The sequence below is a fragment of the Sylvia atricapilla genome, chromosome 2 (assembly GCF_009819655.1).
Source record: "Sylvia atricapilla isolate bSylAtr1 chromosome 2, bSylAtr1.pri, whole genome shotgun sequence".
NCBI classification, from domain to species: Eukaryota; Metazoa; Chordata; class Aves; order Passeriformes; family Sylviidae; genus Sylvia; species Sylvia atricapilla.
In genome coordinates, this window is record NC_089141.1 from 8,728,919 (window position 1) to 8,750,766 (window position 21,848).

Consider the following 21,848-nt stretch of genomic DNA (forward strand, 5'->3'; position numbering starts at 1 on the left):
TTCTTATGTGAGTTATCATCCAGAAGTACAAGCCTGGAAACATTATAAACCACGACCAATCCCCCAAATTGCGTACACCTTCATTTTCCCCCAGTAACTCAGACTAAAGCACATAAACTTCCTGAGAGCCCCGGGAACAGTGACTCTGCATAATTTTATATACATATACGGAGAATACAAGATATGAAAATTAGTTCTAACTCTTGCTCTTCTTCCCTTTCCTGAGTGTATCTAAAAGAAGAGCTAATCAGTCCACAAATCTGGTGGCTGATGAGTACCAGGTAGATGACAGAAGCCATAAACTGAAACACAAGCCCCACCTCAGTGTGAGGAAGAACTTCTTTCCATGGATGAGGCAGAGCCCTGGAACAGCTGCCCAGGGAGGGCCTGGAGTCTCCCTTTCTGGAGACATCCCAAACCCACATGGACAGGTTCCTGTGTCACCTGCTCTAGGTGACCCTGCCTGGGCAAGGGGTGGGACTGGGTGATCCCCAAAGATCCATTCCAACCCCAAACACCCTGGGATTCTGTGATTCTGTGCAGGACAAAACAAAGCTGTGAACATTTTGTTTAATGTGCCTAGAAAAGGAACCACATTAAATTGCCAGTAAGGAGGAATGAAATGTGACCCTGTGTTTTAGGAACTCACCACTAACACTCAGTGTTCTCCTGGATCTCTCTGCTAACGCTGCCAGGTTGATGTAGGCAGATCCAATCAGACGATCTGTATCAAGTGGTCTTTCCACTTCGCTTTCCTTGCCATATGCCCACCACACCTGGATTTCTAATTTCTCCTCTCTGAAGAACCACAGCAGTCCCTGGCTCCTTCTGAAAGTCACCTTGCTGGGTTTCCTGAAGGTCACTGTGACGTTCTCCGCATCGTCACTCAGTTTTGGCCGCTTGAGCCAGGTCCAGGTGGCCTCCTGGTTGTAAAGTTTGTACCTGAGGTAGCAGTAGGTGCTTTTGTGCAGGTGTGTCTGGCCTGTGAGCAGCACACAGTGGAGTGGCAGCCACACCTTTGGAGTGGAGATGGTCACAGCCACGGGGCCAGCATTCTGCTCCCAATCCCAGCTCTCGTCCTCGCTGTCCTCCTGCGTCTCCTCACTGCTCCACCCCAAGAGCTTGGCAGCCTCCAGAACACGTTCCCTGTCACCCTGGTGGGCAAAGGCAACAGAGAGCTCCAGCCCTCCCACAATGGCCTGCAGGGTGTTTGTGCAGTGTGGAGGCATCAGATCTTCAGAGAGGGTCACTGGGTACCAGCCTGAAATACCTTTGGGAGAAAAGATCACATTATCTTGGGTTTCAAAAAATGTCAGTGAGGAATGGCCACCTCTCTGATCATCAGTGAAGGACCAAGGGTTTATTTCTCATTTGTAATTTTATTAAATAATTTCTGATCCAAAAAAACAAGTTACTTGCCTTCTGAATACCTCAGCAGTAGTTCTGATCCCAAAGGATTTTCACTTCATTAACAACACTCATTTTACAATGAAACTACATCCCTGGGATATCCAATTATAAAACTATGTATTCTCATTTATTGCCTACTCTCTTCCCACTAAAAACAACTCCAAAATTTTGGGCTGCAGAAAATGTGAACTTTACTGAAATTAAAGCAGAAATAACCAAGGCAATAATAAAAACATCATTATTGCAAGGTATATAATCCAAACTAATGCTAGATAGAAGAGATCATTAGTGGACAAATATGTGAATAATTTTTTCACAGAAATTTCACAGAATATTCTGAAGTGGAATGGACTCAAAAGGAGCATTGAGATATTTCCCACATAGTTAAAAAAAACCAGTTAATTCTACTACTTTCCAATTATCTAAGACTCTTGTTTCCAGCTTTGATGTCTGAAAAGCAGTCACTGCTCCTGCACTAAACAGTACAACTCACAGACTTGACAACTTTTAGGACTTTCTATATAGGAAATAAACAGCACTGAATAAAATTCAGTGGATTTTAGGTGCCGGTTTTAGCTGGCATGGAGTTAAACTTCTTCATAGTAGCCCCAGAATATTCAACTGGCTACTAAACATCCTACACCCTGAAAACAGATTTTCAAACAACCACCTTTATGTAGCTTTCCTAATACAGGATTTTTACTGAACACATGGGAAACATCTGAAAGAACTTTGGTCTAAAAAAACCCAGAAACCACCCCCCCAAACAAAAACAACACCTCCCCAAAACAATGAAATGTTTTAATGAAAATAGCTTTAAGGAATTGCATTAGCATTTACACAGAATGCCAGCAGCATAGCACTGCTGTGTTACCTGATCTTCTCGTCAGCAGGTCTCTGGTTGGAATTGTGACTGTCCCAAGGAGATAATCTCTAGACGCTCTATCAGCCAATTTGTCAGTGGCTGGAAAAGAATTAATTTTGTAAATACACCGAACTGGTAGGTAAAGTTTAGAAGTGATTGACTGGAGAACAGCTGGTAAGAGGTTGATTACTGGGAGTCTCAAAAACCTTTTGCACAACGGGAACCATCTCCGCCAAAGGCAATTTAGATAATTACATCTATTAGCAACTGCAGAGTTCCCTGCACAGGGCTCTGAGCAACCCGACCTGCTGCAAGATGGCCCTACTCATTGCAGAGGGTTTTTTCCAAGTCCCAACCCAAACTATTCCGTTATTCTTTAAGTTGTTTTTCTTTCCTATACTAAAATTAAGAGGACTTCTGCACTAGTATTCAATCCTTGCAATCGCACCTGTTGTCCTTACCTGACTTGGTGCTCTGATGGTAGATGGAGAAAACAATACTGGCAGAATGCAGGAGCTCTCCCAGAGAAGAGGTTTCCCCACTGCTTTTCTGGATGATGAGATTACAAAGGAACTCTGTGTGATGCCCAAACTCTGGGCAGAAGGAGCAGGGCACGGCTCGTGTGCTGCGTGTCTGCGCCTGGGGCAGGAAGGACAGGAGCACACACACGTAGGCATTCACTCCCACCCCTGCATAGTACTGCACAGAGGGGTTCTTCTGTGCCACAGCCCTTCATTCCACATGGCAAAAGAAAGAAAAGAAGGAAGAGAATACATGTAATATATGAGGAATCTAGGAACCAACATGCTTAAAACAAAGGTGAAAAGATGGGACTGACAGTGAATGTGCTATGCGGAAATGTATGTGGGTTCTGACTGCATAGCACTTTGATCTTTTCTTTCCATCTGAACATACTAGGAATAGATATGAAAGAGTGAGAGGAACTCACAAGGTCCATCATGGGTGGCTGTGCTCTTATCTGTGGTAGAAAAAGTACTCAGCACCTTTAAGGATACACTGAACTGTAGAATAACTTCCCAAAGAACCTGCTCCAGAAAGAAGCCAAAGGCCAAGCCAAATTATTTTTGCAGACCAATACTGACCAACAAAAGGAGATGAGATTATCAAATGGAATAATTTACAAGTAAACCAGACCCAGGTATTACTCAGGTCATACACCTGAAGGATGAGGGGTCTGAGGTCATTCCATTCCCTTGACTTCTCCAAGTACCGTATGACACTGATCCTCACCTTTCAGGGTCTGCTCGAATTAAGATGGATCAGGGGCTCACAGCAACACTGAGAAAGATCCAGACCATGGCTTTGGAACTGCAGGAGCAATCCTTCTCATGTGGAACTGACTCCCTCTATTCTAGCCCTTTCCTAGCTCTTGAAAGTCACATATTCTGGAACTATATCCAGCTGATACCACACACTTGGAGCAGAAGCCTTAAGGTGGATAGGAACATGTTTCATTTCCTAGTTAGTTTATTGAGGTTTTCACAATGAAATACAAGAAAACAACCTCAGCTAGCTTTTAAATAGCATCAGCAGCACTAGAATCCAATGCCCAAATAGGTACTATCTTATATCAGCCAATTTTTATATCAGTCTTTGGTGTAGAAAAATGTGGAAGTGTAGGAAAACATGCCCTTCCAATCTGCACCCTTCTGCAGAACGAATACTACCACCCTGTACTGCAGCTTCAGGGACCATGTACTGCAGCTTCAGGGACCAGAATAACTGCTGATGGTTATAAAATTATTTCCACTTTGGAGCGGAACCCACTTTGAATCTTGGTCTTTGCAGATGGAAAATTGGCCAGTAAGAATTTGTTCTAATCTTATGCCTCCGCCTGCTGCCTCCAGATAAAGCTGTTTGAAGTGAAAAATTGTCCTTTTTGAATTAGGCTTTACCTGGCTGCTGCTTGCAAACCAGCTGCCCTGTGTATTTGAACAGAAAGTGAAACAGTTTGAGCAGTTATTCCTGCTGCTGTTTTCATGGATCGCTGGTACCTCACACTCACATCGAGCAAACCTGGATTAAATGAAAGAAAGGAAGGAAAGAAGTGGTCAGCCACTTGGAAGTACATCTAACACAATCAATATTTAGCTATACCAATTAATACAAAACTTACTCTGCTAATGATTATTTTTCTAAAATGGTAATTCCACTAATCCACTGAGCTTGGCTGTGCAAGAGGCTGTGCTTCAGCCAGGAGTTAGAGCCAGATCCACGGGAGCAGTGGGAAAACCGCATCCCGCCAGCACGCCCCAGTGGCGCCCTCCTGTGGCAAAAGGCCGGCACAGCAAGCGCTGGGGCCGAGTTCCCAAATACTGCGCCGGCACCCAGCACATCCCATCACATCCCTGTCCTCATCCCAAACACTGCCCCGGCCACCCAGCACATCCTGTCACATCCCAAGCGAATCTTCCACGAGGTGTTGGAACAAGCCCTATTGTGTTCTGCTGTTACACATGGGTCACCCACTATAAAACAGCTGAAGCACACCAACCTCCCTGTCTAGTCCCAGCTTGTTTTACCCCACCTCAGAGTTCCTTGTGCCTTCCCAGAGCTGATGTTTGTGTTATTTGAAAGAGCCACAAGAGACATCTCTGCTTACACTATGTACCATTACACAGTCCTTCTTCAGATCCTCCTTCCCCACCTTACATAGGAAGGTTAACTATAGGCTGAGGCTAATCGGCACTGAAGCTGTCAAATATAACAGAGAGGGCTTCTGAAAACTTTTTGAGAGTTTGAGGGCTTCCCATATCTAATCACTGTTTTTTTTACTCATTATGATGAGTTAGTGAAAGCTGGGAGGAAAACCACTCCTGGTTGGTTTCAGTGGCCAATGCAAATCCATATTTTTATTTGGAGGCAAATAGTCTTTATTTTTACAGAGTTGGACTGAATTTTACACAGAATCAGAATTGATGTGGCTGGAAAAGACCCATAAAATCATGGAGTCACACCACTCCTGCAGCACTGCCAAGGCCACCACTCTCCCAAGTCCCCAAGTGCACAGCTGTTAAATCCTGCCAGGGATGGCAATTCCACCATGGCCGGGGCAGCCTGTGGCAGGACTGGGGGAACTGTGCCAACCCTTTGGGAGAAGAAATTTTCCCTAATATCCAACCTAAACCTCCCTGGCACAACTTGAGGCTGTTTCCTTTGTCCTTTGCTAACACACCATCAAACACTGTTGTGCTGGTCAGAGGTTTCCCCAACTGAGCCTGGTTTTACCACATGAAGTGAGAGCCTGCATGCCTTCCTCACCTGAAGACCGCAGATGAAATTCCTCTGAGGAATCAGTCCGGGGGACCAAGGGAAGATTAAATGTTTGTATCCCTATTTCCTCACGATGCTGCAGAGTCACCATGGCACAGAGCCGTGACAAAGGCAAGGCGCCTTTGGCAACCAGCTGGTCTCTGACATTTGGGTAATAATACCTGGTAGGACACAAAAAAACAGCATCAACATTTCTCTCACAACTTTATCTTGAGTGTCTTCGAAGCCTAATTAGATTCCTCAGCTAAGGGAGAAACTCAAGTAAATATATTTCCACTGAAGAAAAGAATCATTAAGTGCTTAAGAAGATTATGCTACTAATATATATTTGTACTAGCCCAAACAAGTCAACTAGCAGGAACTCCACTAAAAATTGGCATCCCAAGGAAAAACAAGAGAAGGATCTGGCACCAAATATTCTCTGCTCTCACTTCCCGTTAATAAATGAAAATACTTCTCTTGCAGAACAGATTTGTGGTACCAGTTTGTGAGTGTAAAAAATTACTCTAAACCTTTTTGCAGTGCCATTACTTGGCTTCATCTTCATCCTAGAACAAATTTTGGCACTGTATCTTATGAACAGCGCACAGTAATTCTCACGTGACTTTGCAAATTTTAAAAAGCCCGACTTGCTTACTACTGAATGTACAGGTTATTATATTTTTCTAAAGCCATTTGTCTACATTCTGCTCTCCCATTACTAGTAACTAGCTTCAGTAGCCAAGGAAGCATTTTGAACTTACAAAACACTTTACATTATTTCTCTTGTACTCAGTGACTTGTATGAGGGAAAAAAAGCAAGCCCAGCACAATGAAATTATACTTTCAGGGTGCTATTAAGGAAAATTTAGATGTGTCAAGCGTTTAAACACTACTTTTAGATTGTTATGCTGATTAAAAGATGGAAGAAAGCGAACTAACAACACACTTTTTACGTTATATAAAGGAGTAATTAGGACTCTTGGTGGGGAAAAAGGCTCACAGGTTCTAAGTGCAGACACTCACCACCAAACGTTGATGAGCTCACCAGTTTTTTAAGCTATAATTAAATAGTATTACGGAATATCCATCCCAGAGCTGGAGATCTTTCAAGATCAGCTCCATCTCTAACCTGCATTGCTATCTACAAAGAATAGGATGTTGTTCTGTACCTGCACCAGACTTCAAACTGGATTCCTCCTCCTGCTGCTCCTGGTGCCATAAATGCACTGACCAGGAGCCTCTGGACTGGGACATCAGCAGGAACCAACAGGGAATGATGACGTTCATCATTAAAGATGGGATCAGGGACACACAAAGTGGGAGCTGTTCTAAATGGCTTTAATGTGATGCCTAGAAGTCAAGCAGAGCTGGTTAAAAATAGTTACAATTGCAGCTTTCAACCTTTTTCTGCTTGCAGCCCTTCAGGAGGTAGGACCGACGGACAGGCAGTGAAATCCTCCTGAGACAAGGCTTGCTCTTCTGAGCTTCATTTCACAAAGCTTTTACAAGCAATCCATGCAGCCCCATGACCCTGGGAGCCACAGGCTGGGAACTACTGCTAAAAAGGCAGGACAGAAATCCCACAGGACTTGCTATGAACCATTTTGCTGACTGTCATTTTTCAGTGGGAATACGTTAGTGATGCAAAGTACTCAACACTATGTTCTTTTCTACAGTTAGGATTATTTAAATATTCTTTTATAGTCTGAAAAATGGTGGGTTTAGATTGGATATTGGAAAGTAGTTCTTTCCCATGAAGTGGTGAACCCCTGGCACAGGGTGCCCAGAGAAGCTGGCTGCCCCTGGATCCCTGAAGTGTCCAAGGCCAGGCTGGATGGGGCTTGGAGAACCCTGGGGGAGAGGAAGGTGTCTCTCCTTCTGGAAGGGGGTGAGAATGGATGTGCTTTAAAGTCCCTTCACACATAAACCACTCTATATTAATTCTAGTGATCTAAACCAAGCAATTCTTCTGTTGGTGTATCCATGAAAATCACAAAATTGTTAAGGTTGGAAAAGCCCTCTAAGATCATCAAATCCAAATGTTAATCCTGTTCTGCCAAGGCCACCAGTAAATCATGTACCCAAGTGCCATATCCAAACACTTTTTGAACATTCCAGGGATGGTGACTCCACCATTGCCAGGGCTTGATAACACTGTTGATGAAGACATTTTCCCTAATATTCAACTTACATCTCCCCCTAGCATGGCTTGGAGCCATTTCCTCTTGTCCTGTCCCTTGTTGCCTGGGAGCAGGATCCCCACCTGCTGCACCCTCCTGTCAGAGAGTTGTGGAGAGCAAAATGAGCACCCTGAAAGGCTTGTGCATGTAAAGGCTTTGCTGAACTTCACTGTGTACAATCTCACTATTCCCTGTGGACCTATTCCTGCATCTTTGTGGGATCAGCTGGCACAGCCCTCCAGCACCTTTAACAAAACGTACCATGTGAAGAGATTCCCAAGTCCAATTTTTCCAAGAAAACATGCACTGGCTGCATGAAAGCTCAGAAAATCGTGCCCCCTCTTACTTAGGCAGAGAGAACACGACTAAGTAGCATTTAATTAAAGCAACACTCAAAATAAGGGAAAATTATAAAACAAACTTACCATCCTCATGCAATCCAGGTCCTTGCAGTGCAGCACAGTCAGCCTCCTGAACTGGGAAATAGTACTGGATGTAGCAGTCAGCCTCTCCCCAGACTGTGGACTGTAAGGGAGTGAGTCCCTTCACACTCTCCACATGAATCTCAAACACATGCTCCATCAGGTCTTCCCCTTTTGGGTCCAACTGCTAACAAAAAAACGGAAGGATAACTTGAGGAAACCAGGAACATTTCAACAAACTGCCCAGGAAAGTGGCTGAGTCATCCTTGGAGGTATATAAAAGCCATGTGGATGTAACATTTGGGGACATGGTCTAATGGTGGACTTGGCAGGGCTGGGTTAGTGGTTGGATTCAATGAGCATACAGTCTTTTCCAACCTAAACAATTACATGTGATAAGGATCTAAGAAGCCTGAATGGGGGCAGAAATTATCTGCCATTTTCCTCCTAAAGTTCAGAGAAACCCTAAAAGAATTTTTTTTTTCCCTGCACAGAAAAAGCATAAAAGTTGCTATCTATCCAACTCCAAGGTAGTGGCAAAACCTCCACAATAAGGCTGTAAGAATTCATGAGAATTCAGATTTTCTATAATTTTGCTGGTTTTTTGTTTTTGTTTTTACAGGACTTGTGAAGATAAAAGCAGTGGATATGCAAGGCAATAAAAAGAGCAATAATGTTTAGACTGGTGAGAGCAAGCTGGTAAAAAAAAGAGTATAAACAATATAATTTTGTGTACAATTTGTAGAATATAACAAATTTGGCTGCAGCCTCTAGAAGAGATTGGGGATCATTTATCTGTTACTGAACCCACTGGTAAAACCCTTTTCACACATCAGTAACAGCGAGAATGGAGATTTACTGAACAATAAATAATAAAAAAATTAATAATAAATAAATAAATACCATTGTGGGGTTTGCGGGTGGATGGTCCAGAGAGTGGGGAGGACGTTGTGCGACTGGAGGTACCATCCCTTCCTCAGTTTTGAGCCTCTGCAGTGCCACAATTTGATCAGCTGATCCCATTGCCAGGATGACTCTGAGGCTGCCGCTCCTGCTGCCGGTGAAAACATCGACCACGGGCATGTGGCCATCCACGGCCACCACGGGGTACTGAGCCTGCAGCAGCAGGTGGGAAACCTTGGGATCCCTACAGCACAAACCCAAAACAAACACACAAAGCCCCAGCATGAGCGTGAGCCATCTGAGTAGGAGCAGGATCACACAGAACTAATTTTAGATGGGATTTTCGATGCTGATTAAAACCAACCTATCTCCATTCCTCTGAAATTTGTCTCACTTACATCCAGCCTTCACTCAGCAGAGATCCAGGAGCTGCTGGGTGCAAGAAGTTATTTTCAGTCATGACAAAGGACAATTTCCCAAAACCTAGCACCTTAGCTATGAGCCAGCCTAGAGATCTGTGAACGAAGGTATGAATGGGAACAAGACTCCCATTAACATCCTGTAGTCATATTAGACTTTCATGAGGTACTTATGTGCCTTTGGGGATGGAAGAAAAGAATGAGCAGTGACAGCCTCCCAGAAAGATGTAAAAATCTCCAATCCTACACTGAAGTGACGCGAGGCCAGGTTGGATGGGGCTTGGAGCAACTTGGTTGGGTGGAAGGTGCCCCTGCCCACAGCAGGGCTTGGCACTGGATGGGCTTTAAGGTGCCTCCCAAGCCAAATCATCCTGGGATTCAAAGATATTCACAAATAAACAACATTGGCTTACTAAAAAATTATACAAATGACACAGTAATAACTAACAAAGTAGTGGCCAGTCAGCTCCAGCAATACCTGATTTCCACAAGTCACTAGGTCTGACCAAAATAAAAGGAATAAATCCTTTGCATTAGGAAGAATCTCTTCTGTCCAGTATTTCCAGCCATTTAAACTGTTCTAAGCAGGTATATTACTCTGAACAAGAAGCCAATAGATTAAATTCAAAAGGAACAAAGAACTCTGGAGAATCCCATCAGGTAAGAACACCATTAACATATGAAGGTTTTGGAGACTTTTTGACACCCGGGCTGTGCAAACCAACAGCATCCCTATGGAATTTCTGCAGAGCATAATTAGGGGCAAACCAAATCAGTCACAATCCTGGAAAACTACTGATGGAAAGCCACACTTCACTCTCCTGTGTAGTCACTTTGATTTCTTCTAGTTTTATTCAATCACAGGACCACAAGTTAAGCAGGCACCAACTGTGATGCAGCACAGTGACTTTATTTCTCACACTCTATCTGTACTTCTGCACAAGAACAGTGTAACTTACACCCTGCTCACTGCAGGGAAGGACTATAAGGAAGCTTGGCAGGGCAAAAATGCCTTTTGCTATGAAGTGCAACTAAGGACCCTCCCACACAACCCCCAAACACCATCACTGACTCCTTTTTCTAAGCTCCAGTTAGGATATTTCCCAACCTAATAAAAACAGGGGAAAAAACCAACTTTACTTGAATGAGATGTAAAACTGATGCAGAGGGAGTTTCACTAATCCCAGCAGTCTGTCACAGCCAGGGCTTCCCAGCTTGTTCCATGCTTCAATAATCATTACATTGTTCTTCAGCCGCTCCAAGTGTTTGGAAGTCACTGAAAAAGGCATCACCTGAAAAGTTTAACGCAGAATTAGTACACAAAATATACTGGAAAGTATTGGCTAAGTACAGAGCGTTCTGGTAAGTTTACTTTATCCCTGTCTACAGAATTTTGCTTTTTAGAGACAGAAGTTAAAAATCAAATGGCCACTCAACAGCACCAAGCAGAGATATTCCTACATATATAAAAGTAACTTAACTATGAAATGTATCTGTCAGTGGGGAATACCACACTTCCATCAGAGAAAAATGGAGAACTTGCCTGAGAAAAATTAAAGGCAGGCTGTGTTGTGCCCCAGATGACTGCGGATCTCGTTGCCTCCTCAGTGCTGAAGAGTTTGCAGTTTAAATACACATTGCAAGAACTGGGGAGCCCACAGCCTTCAGCAATGAAATCCTTTCCCTCAGGCACCATCAAGAGCACGTGCAGCAAGAGCCCCTCTTCCTCAGCTGGGCTGACGTGTGTCACCACCCCTTGTGCTGTAGAGGCAGGCACAGCGCACGGCGGCTGCACGATGTCCCTGCTGCCCACTCCTGGCTCCTGGGAGGCTGCAGGGCTCCTCCTGGAGCTCAGAGGGATTTCTGCATCCACACCTGTCCTGCTGGGCCCCTGCAGTTTCAGCTGGGCACCTCTCACGGCGTGAGCTGGGGCTGGGTGCCCAGCTGTGGCTGACCTGGCAGGGGTGCAGGCCAAGTCTCTGTTGTTGGCTGCAAGCCGCAGGGACACCTGCAAGGCAAAGCAGAGCTGGCCAGATGTGCCTCATCTAGAAACAAGGGATGCAACAGAAACTCAGGAAATCATGTCACACCTTTTGCTCAAGAGTTCATCCTAAGGCATTATGTTGGTTGCAAGCTACAGCTGTTGCTGTAAAATAAACTACATGTGGCTTTATTAATTAAAGTCCAGTTGTGCAAACAATTGCGTGCAAACCCACCCAATTAGAGATGAATCATGGAATAATCTGGGTTGGAAGGGACCTTAAAGCTCACCCCATCCTTAACCCTTCACCTGCTAATACAGAGAGCTGTTCATCCTCAGAACTGTCAAATCTCTCAAACTATTAATGCTTTTCAGTCAGAAGCTGAGAGAACTGGTAGAAACTTTGGCTGGAGAAGATAATTCCTGAAGTGACAAGGACAAGGAACACCATGGCAGGAGAGACCTCAGCTCATGTTACACCCGAAGAAGAAGCCAAAGCTCCAAGCCCTGAATATGTGCCACTCAAAATTTGGCTGTAGAGTGGTTTCTGTATTCAAGTCCCAGCTTACTGACAACATTCCTAGACATGCAGGAGTTTCAAAATATTTCTCCAAAAGCCTAAGTAAGGAATAGAAAAGGATTCATGTTATTTTATATTGGTCTTGCAAACCTTTGTACCTGAGACCTGGTAAATTGAAACAAAGAGAGAAAAGAGGAGTTAAAAATAAGAGTGTGCAGCCAAAATTAGTAACAATTCAAGCTCGAGATGGTAAAACACATACCTTTAGTGGCCCAACTTGTGTGTGATCTCCCTCTTTTTCCACAGGTATTTCCCAGCTGACACTGAGCAGCTCAGCCTCAATCACCCTGTGGAGCTGAAGCGCTGCTGAGCCAACGGCCACAGGCTGAGAGTAGGAAAATAATTAATTTTGCAAGATTTCTATCAGATTTAAAGAACTTTTGTGAAATAAAAGCTTTCCTGGATGCCATGAGCAGCCTCCCACTCCCATCATCAGTTGTACCAACAGGGATTGGGGAAATCTCCTTTACTTCCAATTTCAAGTCCCACTAGAACAACAGTAAGACAAATTTTCCCAGAACCTACTGTAAACAATTCCAGATTAATGCAAAAATTGAATAACCTAAATACCAGTAAATAAGCAAAATTTCCATACTGAAAGATGCAATTTACTCCTCCATTAAACAAAAAGCAGGTACCCCTGGTGTTGATTAGAATAACAGAGGCTGAGTTAACCCCTCTCACCATCTTCATCACAGGTACATGGTTATGCAAATAATCTCATCAGATCAAATATACCTTTTCCCCCCCAAAATGCACAAGTTACAGCTGTTTTTCACAGCTCACATTACTCCCCTTACACTGGGCAGGGTAAAGATACAAACTGTATCCACATGAACTCATTCTATATTGCTAAAGGAGCTGTGTTCTCATTGAGGGGTAATGTTTGTAATTGATCCAATGTGCTTAAACAGCAAGAGATCAGTCTTAAAGATGAGGGAAGGACAATTTTTTTTACTTGCCAGTCTCAAACTCAGAAAATCCTTTAATGGAGTAACAGGAGTGACAAGCCTGAAACAGCGAATGAGCAGGGCCCTGAGGCTGCCAGAGCTCCAGGAGCATTTGGACACTGCTCTAAGGGATGCACAGGGTGGGATTGTTGGGGTGTCTGTGCAGGGCCAGGAGCTGGACTCAGTGATCCTGTGAGTCCCTCAGAATATTCTGTTAAGACTGAACAGCAATCAGTTCAACTATTTACATGTAATATCATTTCCCCTCCTAATATCTGATTGTCTGCACTGAGTGTCTGCTGGGAAATGGAAATGCAAAGAATTTCTTTGCTTCTCAATACACAAAGAAGGAACATTTGCTAGTAAGTACCTTTTTCTGTGTGCTTTTCCTCATGTAGATTTTAAAAGCCAGGTCAGAGCCCCACCAGTGCTCAATCATCGCTCCTCCAAACCACACAGGGAACACAGACTGCTGCTGGAATTTCACCACTGGAAGGAAGAGAGGAGCAACAAATATCCAAAATTACTTGATATAAACGAACCTGCCCCTGGAGAGCGCTCCATTAAACACACAATCATTTAATTCTGCATTATTTATTAACACCAAGGCCCAAGTAAACTGGTTTTCATTTTTGAATGCCAGCAAATAGCAGGAGGCCAGCAGGAAGACAAAAGAAAGATGATTAATTCATAAATAATAAATATAATTAACAAATTATTAAATGCATAAATATAAACCAACATTGTAACAGTATTTAAAGACTTCAAGTGACACCAACTCTCTGCCATTCTAACATGCCCTTCTTCAGTGGGACATCCCTGCCTCTTTTAACTAATAGAGTTCAAGATGGTTCTTGAGAGAGTCAAAGCTGAGCTGCAAGAAAAATCACAGCTTCAGGAGAACAGGAGTATCTCTGCAGGCAGAGATAGAATCACTGGCATTCAGTTTGGAAAAGAGTTCAAGAAATACAATGATAGTGTTCACAAGGGATAAGGAAGTATTCTCGTGATGACAAAAATGCAGGTTACACACAAGGAAATTTCCAGCATGAATACTTCTCAGAAGAAAAAATTAATTTAAAAAAATCACTTGGCTTCCTTCTCCCTGAGAGGATCATGCCCTCACCTGCAGCATGGCAACTCTGTGGGCAGAGGTGCCACTAATCATATCGTGATTTTCAGGCAGCCAAGGAAACATGTAGAAACCCCAACGAAGTAATTTGTAAGAGATGGAACAAAATTAAATCTAAGGGGGAAAAAATTATGCTCTTACCACCATCTGTGATTTTACTTGAAGCTACTCGAATTGTTTCCTTTGTTATGGAGACCTGTCCTTTATCATCCTTGGAGGCTCTCACAGGAAAGTGGTACTCCACAAAGAAGGTACTGTGAATAAAAAAGTGCAAGGGTGACCATAATCCATCAAGAATCTGACGTGAGTCATGAAACTGAACACAGCAGGCAAGTTCTAGATTCACAGTTTACTGTAACACATTAATTTTTTTTAGGATAATTGAAACATCTATTCTGTGAATTCCTTCCATTGATTATATGTATGCCAGATTCTCCTCCAGTAAACTCCATTTTGTTTTCAGTGTACTGCCAGGCACAAAGTACATCTGTACCTCCCCAAAACCCTGGCAAAGGCACAGCCTGAAGTGAGCCCACATCACGATAAATTAGTCACATCTCTGGGATACAATTTCCTGAGAGGAGAAGAGGAAGAGCAAGACCTCAGAAGCCCAGAGAGCTTGGGGAAGCTGGAGTACACAAGAGACCTCAGGGAAATCTCCCTGAAGACACAGTAAACAAACTAGGAAGGAACAATCCCCCTTACCACTTATGAACAGACATAGGCCGTGGAGGTTTCCCCAGTAAACCTTTCCTCCTTGGGGAGATCTGGATGCTCTCAGGAGGGATTTTCAAGCTTTCAATCATGACTCTGGCCAGGTGTATTTGCTGCAGCAATGCCAACCTGTCTGCACTCAAGGATCTGAGAAGAGCCATTTCTCTGTGGTCTTCTGGAGGAGCAGTGGGAGAGCAGCTGGAGAGACAAAACTGAGGTTCAGGACAGCAGAAACATTCTTGACATGACCTAGCTTGGCGGGATGTTACTTAAAAACTGCTCAAGTTCACTAAAATATACATTTTTAAAGGTATTTTTACAACAAATTTGGTCTCTGTAATTCTCTGTAACAAAAATCTTACAATATCTAGAGTCCATAACTGAAAAAAAAAACAATCCAAAAAGTGCATGTTGCACTCTGTTGCTCTGAAAAAATCTTATCCTAACTCTTCAAAAAGAACAGCTTCATTTAATACCATGCACAAAAGCAGGGATGTGATACAGTTATACACAAGGACGAGTCACTGCTGCAGAGGAACAGCAACAGGATTTTTGCCATAATTTTAAATCTCATTACATTTGTGTAATTTGCAAGACTTGAATTGCAAATTATTTTCTGTTGCTCCTCTGGGGATATAAATTTTACCTGATGTAAAAACAGCAGTGTTAGTCAGGAAAAAAAAAATCAGGAATAATTGTTTGGAGCTGAATTAGGAAAAAAAAAGTCACAAAACCTTTACACTAACTGCATTGTACAAGATAGGCTTGATAACTGGGTCTTTAGGGACACTTTTATTGGTTCCATCATGAAAATAAAGGAATACAGTTTAGATGAGGTCAGAACAGAAGTCAATGATGTAACTACCTGTGTTTAGTTTTTGTCACATCCTTATCAAAGGCATGAAAATCCTTCTGTAGATTCACTGGGTCTTTGAGAGTTTCTGTCTTGGATGCCTTTTTTGAGGATTTAACATCATCATCACTGAGGAAATCACTCAAACTGGAATCAGATTTCTGAAGCAGAAATAATGCACGTAAATAAGAAATTGATTATCATTGTACAGAGAGTTCCATAATGGTCACAATACATGAATGGAAAACAACTTGTGCATTGCATCATTTGAAACAATTTAAATGGTATTGAAATTGCAGAAATTTAAAAAACAGAAAGTCTTACTGGACAGCCTCAATCCCAGCAATTTCCAAACTCAATGCCTGACTTTGTAGTCTTAACAATATTCTTATACTAATATTAATTTTAAGCAACGTACGCATGTACTCACAGGCTTTTGTGTGATACTTAATGCTTATTCAGCTTTAAAATACTGAAATCTGAAGTTTTTTTGATCATGAAAACTTGAGTTTTTCTGCACATCAGGGAAAGCACATTTTCTTTTAGATCTCCACTTACAGGAGCTGTGTAAAAAAGCCTCTCCAGCAGACTCTGGTCGTAATGGGGATCCCCGAGTTCACTGTCATACACCTCACTGCCAAGGGAGAGAGAATCCCACAGGGAGCCTGTTCGATCCCAAAACTGCCCCGGAGAGAAATCAGCACTATGGATACAAGAGAGAGAAAGCCACCCTAGTGTTCCAAGTTCAGCACTCAGTCCCTAAGGCTTGTGGACAATATTGCCTGTTTTATCCTGGATTTGGGCTCTACTGGCTGCAGACAGAGCTGTGCTCAAATAGCATGGCTGGAAGGGTTCCCTTGGGATAACATCCCTGCCCCAACAGGAAAGCAGTTTCCTGCCAAGTGCAGGACAGCTTGGGTTAGAACACCTCTCTGGAGGTCACTCAGTCCTACCCCTGCTCAGAGGGAAGGGACACAGATAAAACTTTGTCCAGTTGGATTTTGGGTGTCTTGAAAGCTGCAGATTCCACAACCTCTTGGGGCAATTGACTCCAGCCCTTGATCACTTTCACCATAAAATATACCTATGAATATCTACCTTTAATTTTTAGCTTTCACTACTTTTTAACTTCTGTAATGCTTGAAGATACCAGAAATACTTAAGGACAGTTTAGTTTGATTAAAAAAATACCCCAAGGTATATCTGAGTAGGTGAAATTACAAGTATCTTTGGATACATGCTGGGGTTAGCTTGGTTTAAGGGTTCCCTCTGTGCTATGAGTTTAAAATCATTTTATGATCTGCAACACTACAGTGTTATCCACTGATAAACCACAGTAAAAGAATAAATGCACAAGAAGAGACATGAACTGAAATTCTGAACCATATCTGACCCAGAAGCTGCATGTTCAGGGTGCAGATGTGGACACAATGGAAAGCATAATTTATGCTTCTGCTATGCAAAATGAGAGGAAAAGATCCATTTAATATCTGGAGAAAGATTAAAAACAGCTATTGTTTCTCATTAATTTTAATTTACAGACTGTTTCCTCTTCAAAGAAACATAGTATTTGTTTTATGTACTTACTTTATGTAATATTTTAGGCCACAACAGTTACAACTATTAAATAACTTAATTTTATCAAAGATGGTGGTTAATCTTTCTGAAATCGCTTTCACACCAAGTGACTTGGAGCTATCCACATTGTCACCCACTAAAGCTGAGCTACAAAACAACTCTATCACCTCCTCATGATTCATGGGCAACATTAACAAAAATGTGGACAACTTGAAGAGTCAAGAGACATTTTTCAAAATGGTCAGGTAAGAACAATCTTGCAGAAGCCTCTTGCAGTGCTTCACACTCACCTGCCCAACAGTAACTGGATTGCTCTTTCTTCAGAGTTTCGGTCAAATTGCTGACCTAAAACTTCAGATCCAAAGTGATGGGGATCTTCAGGAGTGGGCACAAAACTGGACTTCAAGCATTTTGGGCTCCTGGGTAATGGCGACGGAAGCACAGACAGCAGTAAAAGGAAAAAATAAGACACTAAGGCACACTCAAAATTAATCCATTAATTGGTCTATCATTTTTTTCTGGGAAGTTCAAAATAATCTACTTTTACACAAATACAAATAGTTTGTGAACAAATAATTGAAATTGAGTTTGCAATAGCATCACTGGCCATCAAAGACAATGACATTGCTTTCTGGTTATCACACAACAACAGGCAATATTTTTCCAGAGGTAAACCAAGAAATCTAAGTTTCTTCTCTCCTAAGAAAAAAACCACGTATTTTGGTCATCAATTACTTACACTTCTCTGAAAAGCTGCTTTTTGTGATGCAGTGCCATTTCACTTTCTTGCACTCCTCTTATTCCATACTAACATTTAATATTTCCTTGTCAAATAACACTGAACTTAATACAAATATATGAAGAAATGAAATTAAAAATCAATTACCTAAATCAAGGCTTACTACATGAAGAATAAAATGAATTCACAAAATTTAGGCATTTATTCACAGGTAAAAATTAACTTCCCATTTGAATGATGTGCTGCTTTCACCCTAAATGAATCCTAAAACACATCCTATGAATCTCATTATCTACAGTTTCCTGGATAAAGCCTCAAACTCTACAGTTTAGAGCTTCTATCTCACTTCCCAAATCCAAACTCACTTTGCTGGTGCTTTAAAGTCATCTCTCTCTATAAAATGAGACATTTTGTTCAGTTCAATCTCCATGTCTGGGCTGGACTTCATTGCAGAAACAATCATGGCATCACGGAGTTTACTGCCTTGATCCAAGAGAGCTGGGAAATAAGCAGAAGGATTACATTTCAGTATTCAAATACAATTTAAAAGCAATGTGTAGACACAATAAATGTGTCAGCTACAGACAAGAAAGTTCTGTTTTCTGCTGTTAAAAAGAGATCTTGACAAGCTAGGGATTAAATATGTTTTATACACCCAAAAGCTGCTCAGCTGGGAGTGAGGGAGAGTGATCCTCCATCAGTCTCCCACTCAGCTGTACAAGGAACCTGTCTGCACACACCCAGTCAGTTATTGGAAGCACATCATTAGGATATAGAAAAAGGACAAATTTAGGGAAGAGTAGTTTGTCTAATTTTTGTTCTTATCTGTAAATATGAAACTCAAAAGAGAGCACATCTGGAAAAGTGCCCTACTCCAATGCTTATTTCAATCCAGCCCAGGCAACAGTGGTTTTTAAGTGAAGGCCTTTTTGGTATAAGGCAGCAAGAGGGTCTGAAGTCTCTCTTTCCCATCAAAAACTCTCATCTCCAGACAGGCACACGAAATATCACCAAGAGTTGTTTGTAGTGAAATCTAAAAGATGAAGCACACAAACCTGAGAGCAGGTCTTTTGTAGGTGGGTTGTGCATGGAAAGCACCCGTGTGTTCCTTCTGGGAAACGCTTCAGGGTCGGTGCTGGTGGGAAAGGACAGGGGCTGGTTTGAGGGATTCACTTTCCAATGTTCATCGGGTAAAATCACACGGTGATGAGAAGCCGAAAAGGCGTCCTCCATGTTTTCAGAGTTCTCTTGGTAGAGCAAATGCTCCTTTTCTCTGGTGAAAAATGAAACATTATTTCAATAACAACTCAAGTGGGTGGGTAAAAGGATTCAGAACTCCATAAATTATCCCCTCAGGACATGCTCCAAAAGGAAACATGACCATGTTATTTTAATGACTCCTCACCTGCAACTGAGATTATCAGAGAGACTGACCCAAGCTGCAACTAAAAGATTTTTTAAAAAAAGCTTTTCAAAAGGTCTTTTGTAACAGGACAAGGGAGAACAGATTCCCACTGTCAGAGGGTAGGTTTAGATTAGCTATCAGGAGAAACTTGTTTGCTGGAGCATGGTGAGACTCTGTGAAGAGTCCAGAGAAGCTGTGGCTGGCTCATCCCTGGAAATGTCCAAGGCCAGGTTGGATGGGGCTTGGAGCAACCTGGGATAGTGGAAGGTGTTCTGGCAGCAGGGCTAAAATGAGATGAACTTAAGATTCCTTCCAACCCAAATTACTCTGTGATTCATGATTTGAGGCATAGAAATTTGTGAATTTGTATGACTTGAACTAAGTCAATGTAAGACACAAATTTCTATCATGACAAGAAAGTCCTCAGAAGTCCTCAACATTCTGGATTTTGTATAGAATATATGTTTGAAAAGCTTAAGCATCCCATAACTCACAAGTGTACTGCCACTACTTAAAAATTCTATGTGAACTCCAAAACAAACCACAATTTTGACACGAGGAAAAAAAGAAGGCACCTAAGAGTTGTGGCTTTGCTGTTGTCAACAGACTCCTGTTCGACAGCCACTCGTGTGTGCCTGGGCTGCTGGGATGGAGCAGGAATCTGGGGCTTGTTGCTTCCCTGAGCAGCAGCAGCATCTAAACTTGCTTCTGTGGTAGGCACAGAGCTGCTGGTGCCATACAGTTCAGGCAGAGGTTCTAGAACCAGTGAGACCTGAAAGAGAACAAGATGTGAAAATATTATTTTGTCCTTTCCTTAATTAAAGTGCAGTAAATAATGCATTCAACTTTACTTGTTGTGCAACTGAAAACTGTTGCTTTTCTACATAAAGTAATATTAACATTATCCAGCTGTAATACATTATTACAACTACTCGTTTCTCATTCCATATTTTCAAATCCCAGTCAACTATACTTAATAATCAATTTTCCAGAGCCAGGGCTGCAAGACAACTTCCTTAATGCCAGATGTCAAAATCTTCCATTATTCTAGCCCAGTGAAGTGTAAGAACCAAATATCCACTTTTAAACCCACTGTTAACACTCACTCTCAGTGTAGAGATGACCACACATTCCTCATTAAGCTCAACTACCCCACATCCCTCTAAACAAAATTAAGTCACCATCACTAGTATTTGTTTTTTCATTTGTTACCTTAGCTCAGAAATGCCTGGGACAGAGAGCAGGCCTGCAGTGTGCCATGTACAGCCTGATCCTGCACCTGATTACATAGGGACACACAGTGACATAATTTATAATAATGAGCAAAGACATCAAGACTACCTGCAGCTCTCCAAGTTTATCCGATGTTGGTGACATCACAGCAAAAGACCCTTTGATGGGATGGCTGGGAGAGAGCTGGGACAGTTTAGTGATCTGTGCTCTGCCAAGGGGGAGATGGTCAAGTTTGGTCAGAACCTCCAGCACAAGAACACCCATATCTGCAAAAACCAGGAACATCTTCAGCTCAATCTCATGGTCACTATTCACACTTTTTGGCTACATTGACAGAAACGCTAGCGATTAACACTATGTTGTACAAGCAAATTACGGGAATGAGGCAGCAGGTAAAGAAGGATCAATACAGACATTATTACTGGTCATAAATTATCATAAGTAAGTATAAGATTACCAGAAAAGGAACCCTTATAACAGGACAAAGGGAAATGGCTTACCACTGCTAGACCGTGCCCCACTGGGCAGCCCATTCCCAAAGCCTGCCCGCCCTTCCCGTGAAGAAGTTTCTCCCGACGCCCACCCTCCCCTGGCACACCCGGACACTACGCCCTGGGCTCCCAGCCCGAGCAAAGCGCGCGGCCCTGGGGGTCTCCGGGCCGAAGCGTCTCTACCTGCCAGGTAAGCGGCCAGCTGCCGGGGCCCGCAGCGCACGGCGAAGCGGACGCTGGTTCTCCCCGCGGGCTGCCCGGCCCGGGCGGCGGGCTGGAACACGGTGCCGCCGGAGGTCTCCCCCCACCACCGCAGGCGCACCACGGCGGGCGGCTGCGGGGCCGCCCACAGCACGCGGGACACGGTGCAGCGCAGGAAGCAGCGCGCCGGGCCCTGCACCAGCGGCGGGAGGCTGGTGGCGGCGGCGGGGTCGGCAGAACCTGCGGAGACAGGCGGCGTCAGCGGCCCGTACATCACCCCGGGCACCCGTGCCCGCTTCCCGTCCCACCGCGACGCGCTTCTATCCCCGCTGTATCCCCTCAAGCGCCCGCTCCGCCTCAGACCCTCTCCGCACCTCCCCGCCGCCGCATCCCGCCCGCGCCTCCCGCCCGGCAACCGCCGCCGCGGCGGGGGACTACACCTCCCGTCATGCCCCGCGCGCGCTGGGCACAGCCGGGGCACGGACTACATTTCCCTTGGTGCCGTGCGCACGGGTG

At 43.4% G+C, this 21,848-nt stretch overlaps 1 protein-coding gene across 1 annotated transcript in view; it reads right to left on the reverse strand.

Moving 5' to 3' along the window:
• Positions 1 to 21,782, reverse strand: part of C2CD3 (C2 domain containing 3 centriole elongation regulator) — a 37,393-nt gene extending 15,611 nt beyond the window's left edge. Inside the window, exons 1-23 of the mRNA XM_066340731.1 lie at positions 21,707 to 21,782; positions 21,315 to 21,572; positions 20,749 to 20,906; positions 19,983 to 20,179; positions 19,058 to 19,275; positions 18,368 to 18,500; positions 17,554 to 17,682; positions 16,244 to 16,388; positions 15,698 to 15,846; positions 14,824 to 15,030; positions 14,260 to 14,372; positions 13,357 to 13,475; positions 12,239 to 12,361; positions 11,019 to 11,483; positions 10,616 to 10,767; positions 9,057 to 9,300; positions 8,157 to 8,340; positions 6,721 to 6,901; positions 5,558 to 5,730; positions 4,192 to 4,312; positions 2,737 to 3,005; positions 2,285 to 2,374; positions 650 to 1,270 (exon numbers count right to left, since the gene is read on the reverse strand). Of these exons, the coding sequence (XP_066196828.1) occupies positions 650 to 1,270; positions 2,285 to 2,374; positions 2,737 to 3,005; positions 4,192 to 4,312; positions 5,558 to 5,730; positions 6,721 to 6,901; positions 8,157 to 8,340; positions 9,057 to 9,300; positions 10,616 to 10,767; positions 11,019 to 11,483; positions 12,239 to 12,361; positions 13,357 to 13,475; positions 14,260 to 14,372; positions 14,824 to 15,030; positions 15,698 to 15,846; positions 16,244 to 16,388; positions 17,554 to 17,682; positions 18,368 to 18,500; positions 19,058 to 19,275; positions 19,983 to 20,179; positions 20,749 to 20,906; positions 21,315 to 21,572; positions 21,707 to 21,782 (4,525 nt within the window). The remainder of the gene's footprint in view (positions 1 to 649; positions 1,271 to 2,284; positions 2,375 to 2,736; positions 3,006 to 4,191; positions 4,313 to 5,557; positions 5,731 to 6,720; positions 6,902 to 8,156; positions 8,341 to 9,056; positions 9,301 to 10,615; positions 10,768 to 11,018; positions 11,484 to 12,238; positions 12,362 to 13,356; positions 13,476 to 14,259; positions 14,373 to 14,823; positions 15,031 to 15,697; positions 15,847 to 16,243; positions 16,389 to 17,553; positions 17,683 to 18,367; positions 18,501 to 19,057; positions 19,276 to 19,982; positions 20,180 to 20,748; positions 20,907 to 21,314; positions 21,573 to 21,706) is intronic.
• Between the last annotated feature and the right edge of the window lie 66 nt (positions 21,783 to 21,848).